General features: G+C 41.2%; 2 protein-coding genes across 4 annotated transcripts in view; one reads left to right on the top strand and one right to left on the bottom strand.

Annotated features, from left to right (window-relative positions):
- Window positions 1-222: 222 nt before the first annotated feature.
- aldh7a1 (aldehyde dehydrogenase 7 family, member A1) lies at window positions 223-3220 on the bottom strand. Its single transcript, XM_083763260.1, has 2 exons — window positions 2966-3220; window positions 223-2090 (listed from the first exon to the last, which is right to left on the bottom strand). The coding sequence occupies exons 1-2, from the start codon at window positions 3149-3151 to the stop codon at window positions 663-665; spliced, it is 1614 nt and encodes a 537-aa protein (XP_083619386.1). The 5' UTR covers window positions 3152-3220; the 3' UTR covers window positions 223-662.
- A 1926-nt stretch (window positions 3221-5146) lies between these two features.
- anapc13 (anaphase promoting complex subunit 13) overlaps window positions 5147-8057 on the top strand; it is a 250307-nt gene continuing 247396 nt past the window's right edge. Inside the window, exons 1-3 of one of the 3 annotated variants that reach the window (XR_014569110.1) lie at window positions 5147-5380; window positions 5575-5694; window positions 6796-7426. Coding sequence is in view for 2 of the 3 variants with exons in the window: in XM_083762485.1 (XP_083618611.1) it covers window positions 5596-5694; window positions 6796-6921 (225 nt within the window). In the remaining variant the exon portion in view is untranslated. Of the gene's footprint in view, window positions 5381-5574; window positions 5695-6795; window positions 8015-8057 lie in introns of those variants that run through there. The other 2 variants (XM_083762485.1, XM_083762484.1) reach the window with 2 other exon arrangements.

The raw sequence follows: 8057 nt of genomic DNA, 5'->3' as shown, positions 1-8057 counted from the left end.
ATTAATATTCAAGGTTCATCTGATCCAATTACAGCATATGCACAACTCCAGTGGAAGCATTGACAGCTCTGATTCATTATATATATATCCAAATTGTTGGATGGATTTCCATTTCCATACATTTTACAGATGGGTGAATGTATCACCATGGCTCACATTAGACTCCTACTTAGATTGCTCACCTCAAAACATACCGTTTAACAAAAATAAAAACAACCACTTAATTCCAAACATATAAAGTTTATTCAACAAGGAAAATATAACCATTTTTAGTCTGAAAAACCTCAACAACAATTGCATACTGATGCTACTGGTAGAAATGGACATCAAAACGTTAGTTAGCTAGTAGTGTAGAATATATATATATATATATATATATTCTCTAAATAAGGCATCATTTGTAGCAAAGCATCTGCTACCATATTATAAGTGCTTGAGAAGTATACACGTATAGAGGCTGGTTCCATTTCAACAAAACAGTTCAGAGAAAATAACCATTTTTCTATTCCAGAGCCATATAATCATGGTTGGGATCTAAAAAGCGGTGGTGAATTATGCAGTGGTGCACAAATCATTTTATAAAGCATTTTATTGAAGGTGGAAAGTTTTTTTTCCTATTCTCCAGTGTTATTGAACTCATGGTACCAGATAGTTCAAATCATTCACTCAAACTTGATGCCCTGGGCCAGGGGAAGGTCCTTGCTGTAGTTGATTGTACAAGTTGACCTCCTCATGTATTGTTTCCAAGAGTCACTCCCGGACTCCCTTCCACCTCCTGTGTGTTTCTCCCCACCGAAGGCCCCTCCGATTTCAGCACCGGCAGTAGGAATGTTGACGTTTACAATGCCGCAGTCTGACCCTTTTGGGCCCAACCAGCGGAAAACCCGACCCATATCTTTGGTGAAGATGCTGCTCGACAGGCCCTGTTTGACCTCGTTGTTCCAGGCAAAGGCCTCCTCTTCCGTGTTGAACTTGAGAACGTAAAGGATGGGAACGAAGGTCTCGGTGTGGACGATGGGAGCATCATGAGCCAGTCCTGTGATGATGGTGGGCTCAACATAGTTTCCAGGGCGATCTATCACCTTGCCTCCGCACACCACCGTACCACCCTGTTGCTTAGCCTGCTCAATAGCAGCCAGGTACTGCTCTATGGCATGCTTGGTGTGAAGAGGCCCATAGAGGGTGGTGGGGTCCCAAGGGTCGCCGATGCGAATTTGTTTGTAGGCCTTAGCGATCCTCTCTACCACTGCATCGTGAAGGCTCTCGTGTAGCATTAGCCTCCTGGTGGTTGTGCAGCGCTGGCCAGCTGTTCCCACGGAGGCAAAGACAGTCCCTGGCACCACCAGATTCAGATCGGCATCCTCAAAGACAATGATGGCGTTGTTCCCGCCAAGTTCAAGCAGCTGACGACCAAATCGTTCTTGCACCGCCATGGCCACCATTTTTCCCACGTGAGTGCTGCCGGTGAACGACACCAGATCCACACGCTCGTCCTTTGCCATGGCGGTGCCGATATCGGCGCCTCCGCACGCCATGGAGCAGATGGCACCGGGCAGGTTGTTCTGCTCCAGCACCTCGGCTACAATTTTGGTTACGGCGACAGTTGTGAGAGGGGTGGTAGGAGCTCCTTTCCACAGGCAGACATTACCGCAGATGAGAGCGATCGCATTGTTCCAGCCATACACAGCGACAGGAAAGTTGAAGGCTGTGATAATCCCCACCAGGCCCACTGGGTTCCACTGCTCAATGAGGGCATGGCCCGGCCTTTCTGACGGGAGAATGGGCCCGCCGATCATCCTGGATAGGCCGACGGCATAGTCGCAGACGTCAACATATTCTTGCACTTCTCCCACTCCCTCCACATAGATCTTGCCCATTTCCAGCGACACCAAGCTTCCGAGAACTTTGATCTTGCTCCTCAAGGCGTCGCCGATCTGTCTCACGATCTCCCCTCTTTTGGGCGCTGGAATATCAGCCCACACTTTCCAGGCTTCCCTCGATTTCAGTATGGTTTCTTCATATTCTGCCATGGTTGCCTGGCGTACTCTGGCAATGGGCTCATTGTTGGCTGGGCAGTATGACGTGATGACCTTGAAGACAAAACACCAGGTAAGAAACAATATTCTACCCCTAGAATGTTTAACAAACTTTATAACATGGAGTGTAGAATTCAGTGGATCATAATATGACAAAACAATGTGTTATGCAGATTACAGTGTAACTTGATGGTAACAATGTGTTTATGTTTAAGTGTTTTGTTTACCATGGATATAGAAGTGCATGCATTTATTATTTTACAAGTCAGAGCCATGTTTATTTATTGGACAAAATGAAAACTATTATGGGTAAAAGTTATACAACTATATAGAATCTTGTAATACCCATAATGCATTTTAGAATACATAATGGTTAATCACTGGTCCATTCTGGGCGGGAACCCCTTTTGGTGTTTTACCCCCTCAGGCCGGGAAGTTGGGAACCCATTTTTGGGTTCTGTACAGTATGTACAGTATTCCAAAAATTGATGCGGCTATATAAATATTTTAAGTTTTTCAGAAAACTTAGGTCGTCTTTAGAAGGCGTTTTTAGAATCGGCTTTAGGTCTAAATGGGTTGGAGAGTATTCTGCCTATTTATGAACTGATGAGAACAGAATTGATTAGCCACGTCGTTCTTTGATTTGATCGGCTTGACGGCAATGAATAGCCATGCGTTAGCAGTGAAGCTAGCCGTTAAAATTAATGAATGCCACTGCCACAAATACACCGACCGACTCAAACAATCAAATACAAGCTGTTGTTTCACATATGCATTGTACAGTGCAGATTGCATGCATGATGTGGTGGCATTTGCAGAATGTGTCTTTGCAACCACCCTTGCTCCGCCACATTTAGCCTTAGCTATATTTGGAAAGTTGGGACTCAAGTCAAAGCTAAAAGCTAATCTTGTTGGTTTAAGGTGCTCACCTCTCCCTGTCCTCCCCACGTCCCGTTGTAAACACCGTGGTTTTCCTCAGCCAGGCCCAGCTCTTTGAGCCAGGCGTACTTCGGCTGGTTGATAAGAAGCGTGGACATGGCTGCGGAGCGGAGAGAGAAAGCTTTCGACGGGACTGTTCGGTGTAATGAGGTGGTTAAGATGAGGAGGCGCTGCATAGCTGGACAACACGGTCACGGAGGTGCAATGGCTGCTATAAACCGCTAGCATGCATACATGCATGCATGGCCCGCGCCACGCAACAAGTAGCCTACTACCCCCAGGGTTGCCAGATTTATTGTGTGAGAGAAATAAGCGTAAAAGTGTTTTTTACTTTTTTTATAAAATTAAAATGTATTTTGGCGAGCCTTGATAGTTCAGAATGCAACCTACTGGATCTCTTGTCCACTATAGTCCCTTCCTAACATTTTAGTCTATTTTGTATTTGTTGACGAAATTGTCAATAGTCATCATAGCTTAGTTTTGTTTCAGTGAAAAAAGGTAGTCTACACTCTACTCTACTTTGCAGAAGAAGCCCAAAGTGGCTTATAATAAGCGGACATGGCAACACACTGACAGCACACTGACAGCATGACGTTCTGACAGGTGACTGGTCCATAAGGTCTCACCTCCTTCTGAAGCTGTCATACCACGTGGCGTCCTTATAAATGATTGGTCCATTCGGGGCACCTCCTCAAGAACACAAACTGACTTGTGACTTCTAAATTCTAGTAAAATTCTAGCTACCAGAATAATATTCATTCATTAATGCTTGCAGCCTTGCATTAGTTGCAGATGTAATCAGATTCAGATTACATGTTATAATAGTGTATACTATTTCGAACATATGGAATACAATTACGAGGCCCCATGATAGCAATTGATAATACGGCTAATAAATACCATAAAGTGTTCACTTCGTAAATGTGTGTCTGTCAACCCCCATCCTCTGCCAGAGAAATGCCTACTGCCTCTTACATTATATCCTTATACTACAAGCTTATACATCTTTGGGGTATTCCTGAATCTTATGTCATATTATGGTACATCATTTATGCAATTCTTAATAAGACACAGTACAAGAGGAAATATCAGATTCCACTAGAAGGCTGAAACTTACTTGATATACCTGACATTATTACATTCAATCATTCCTGATTTTTATATAGAAGTGTATAATTGTAAGTCTCTAAATGTTCTGATGAATTGAAAATGGTAGGCCTTATTGTAAACAAGTGTAATGATTCATGTGCAAACACAGCAGCAAGATTTGTGAGTTTCTGTGATAGGAGAAGGATATCAAATGGAACACAACCACCCTAAAGACTCATTAGATCATTGTGTATATTCCTGCACTATACCTGCATCGAGTGATCTTGGTACATAGAATTTGATCTATTGAAGATTCTGACCTTCAAATGTACATCATGTTTGTTTTGATTGTATTGCTGTATTGTTGTATTGTTCTTTCTGCTTTGGCAATGTAAACGTATGTTTTCTCATGCCAATAAAGCCCTTTGAATTGAATTGAATTGCTTCATCATAGTGTCCACAGTTTTTGTATTGAGTTGTACTTTTGTTTGAATTAAATGTAGGCTACTCATTCTGCATACTGTTTATAAATCAATACATTGAAACTGGGACTCAACTGATGCAAATTACAGCAATGTTGTTATTCAATTGAACCATTTACATGTCACATCTATGATGAAAAACCACTGTAAAATAGGATACTACACACTCTGTTCAGTAGGTGGCACTATGGACCAATTTACGTGTTGCTTTGCCGTTCGCCAAGGACACAGAAAAAGACGGAAGCGGAGATGATGTTCCGTTTCACACTAGCCAATTAAAACGTTGGAACCATTGTTGCCATGTCCGCTTATTATAAGCTATTTTGGGCTTGTTTCTTTTTTTTTTTTAATGTAAAGTTTCTTGTAAATAATATTTGTACCGTAGTTCTTGTGTACCGGTTGTGAAAGTTGTTTAAACCAGTGATTCTCAGAATTTCTCACACATGTCCATGTCTTAATTGTCAATGGACTATTAATGTAGATTTGTCCAAGGATCCTACATCTAAAAATATTTTGTGCCAGGGACCCCCCCCCCCCCCAGTAGCTTGTTGTCATAGACCTGGATGCTTATTTCTCTCACACAATCTGGCAACACTGATTGGAACCACATCTTTGCGTCAATGCTTCACAAAACAATGTACAAAAACCTTCTATAAAACACAGAAACAAACGGCTTTAGGGTCACCTTTCATCCATGCAGAGTTGCAGACAGTTATTATATTAGCTGTCTGAGTGGGACATACCACCACAAAAAGAACGAATAAGTGTCTACTGCCTACCTGACCTACCGTTTGTTTAGCAGTGGTGAGCTGCTACACTGCTGGAGCTTGTTGAGTGAGTTAAAAATATATATACATATTAAATTCAATATATGTATTTATATGTATACTATACTATAATTTATTATGTACTGTAGAGTTGGTATTAAATATATGTATTTAATATGTATAATGTGTACTGTAGAGTTGGTATTAATGTATTTGATATGTATAATATGTAATTATGTATGTTGTTATTGTTGTATGTAGGCTACTGTAGATTTGGAGAAGATGGACAGTGAATTTCAGCGCGATGGAAGAGTCCTTGATCTTACTGATGACGCTTGGAGAGAAGACCGACTGCCTTATGAAGATGTCACCATACCCTTGGTTGGTTGATTGATTGCTTTTAACTGTGTTTTGTGTCAACTGTTTTTAACTTGTTGTACGGTGACCTTGAGTGCCCTGAAAGGCGCCTTATAAATAAAATTTATTATTATTGATTATTCATTTATCACAGTATGTATGCAGAATGGGTACAACTACATTTCAAACGAAACTTACGAAAGCACAAGTCAATACAAAAACTGTGACTTTGTGGGAATACCAGACGAGTCGCCCCTAAACCAACTCGCCCCGGGCGTACAGCCGTTACTGCACGGTTGGTATTCCTAAAGTAACTAATGCTTAAACGGTTAAACCTAACCTTATTCCTAACCTTAACATCAGTAAAACTATGCCTAACCCTATACCTAAACTTAAACCCAGTAAAACTATGCATAACCCTAAACTTATTTCTAACGTTATTCTCAGTAAAACAAAATAAAGAATACAAGAACCGTGGCAAAGAGATTCTATGAGCCGAATCTGGGTTGGACATGGTTAACCAAAGTGAGATAAAGCACAATGACAAAATACTCTTGTGTAAGCAGAAGAAACAGCACATTTAATAAAGCAAGCTCTTTGGAAAAAAATCACACCCGTGTGAACTGAGGGGCGCCCACTGTATTTATTTCGGCCACATGACAGTTTAGTGCCCTAGCCTTAACCAGTGGTTTTCAACCAGTGGTCCGGGAGGGGGTTCCAGGTGGTCCCCAGCTAAATGATGGAGAGTTGGTAACCAAATGTACCCTTATAGAGCTTTAAAGGAGAATTCCATGCTAGAATGCTTTCTTACCTTTCTTTGTAGTTGTTACGTCCCCAACAAAGAGGTCCAGGTGTTTTTTTGTGAAAATACTCCCCTACCATAAGACCTCAATGAATTGCATTGCATTGAATGGGAATTGAACGGGGCTATGGGGTGTTATGCTAATTTGCTTATTTCCATCGAAATAAGTAGTAAAGTGTGCCGCTTTGGGATATTATTTACATTATGAAGAGAGGATATATACAAAATAAGTGAATTAGCACAACACCCCATAGCCCCATTCAATTCATTTAGGGCTTATTAACTTGTGGAACTAATGGCATTCTCTCTTCTTTTTTTTTCAGAGCGAGCTTCCTGAAGCTGAGCAGGATAATGGTGGATCCACAGAGTCCGTAAAAGAACAAGAGATGAAGTGGACTGACCTGGCCTTGCAAAGTCTTCATGAAAACACGCCAAACACAGGAAGCTAAAGGCTCTGCTGTAGTAATGACTGTGGTACCTACGACTATTCTACACCTCCTCTGAACCCCACTCACTTTAAAGGCTGTACTGTAGTATTGACTGTGGTACCACTACCTACCACTATTCTACACCTCCTCTGAACCCCACTCACTTTAAAGGCTGTACTGTAGTAATGACTGTGATACCACTACCTATCACTATTCTACACCTCCTCTGAACCCCACTCACTTTAAAGGCTGTACTGTAGTAATGACTGTGATACCACTACCTACCACTATTCTACACCTCCTCTGAACCCCACTCACTTTAAAGGCTGTACTGTAGTAATGACTGTGGTACCACTACCTACCACTATTCTACACCTCCTCTGAACCCCACTCACTTTAAAGGCTGTACTGTAGTAATGACTGTGGTACCACTACCTATCACTATTCTACACCTCCTCTGAACCCCACTCACTTTAAAGGCTGTACTGTAGTAATGACTGTGGTACCTACCACTATTCTACACCACGTGAGCAACACGTGAGCTTGTAGATCGGCTATTTCCGGCACAAGATCGACCTTCGTAGAAAAGTAGAAATCGGGCTTAATTTTACTTGCGGGAGGACAGAGCTCTTGATAAATAATAAGTACCGGTAGTATGTTACAGCTAAATACAAAGATGGTAAATGCATCTTGGTGTTAGAGAGGTCTTTGTTTTGTACACTGTACATAATTTTTATATTTGAGTCATGGCTGCATTTCTTTTTACATTGGTTATTTCCAACATCATCAATACAATTAGTAAATAACCATAATTTATGTAATCAATATATTGACTATGCTTTGAATTGGGGATTTAACAAGCCATTATTTGAGAGACTGATAGACAGAACTTGAAAGCTGCATTTTGTATACACCGTTTTTATTTTGTTACGATTTTTGGTTCTACTCACCAATATAAGACAAAATAGAAGGTGTTTCTCAGAGTTTTGTTACTTGAAAAGTGAGACCACCCATGACAACTATCACCTGGGTGTCAAACATGAATGTGTGGCTATATGTATTTACCAAATTGACCCCGTTGAGCATGACAAAATAAATGATAACATGACGAAGAGACATGCCAACTGTGTGGTTATTGTACTTTGCAGGCACGTATT

This window comes from Protomyctophum parallelum, assembly GCF_964188405.1.
Source record: "Protomyctophum parallelum genome assembly, chromosome: 4".
NCBI lineage: Eukaryota > Metazoa > Chordata > Actinopteri > Myctophiformes > Myctophidae > Protomyctophum > Protomyctophum parallelum.
This window is presented reverse-complemented; position numbering and strand designations above follow the sequence as displayed.

Bases quoted from the DNA above. Each gene is read 5' to 3' on its own strand.
- aldh7a1 (XM_083763260.1), bottom strand. From the start codon at position 3,151: ATGCAGCGCCTCCTCATCTTAACCACCTCATTACACCGAACAGTCCCG. The intron at 2,091-2,965 runs GTGAGCACCTTA...TTTGTCTTCAAG, and splicing joins CGTGGGGAGGACAGGGAGAG to GTCATCACGTCATACTGCCC.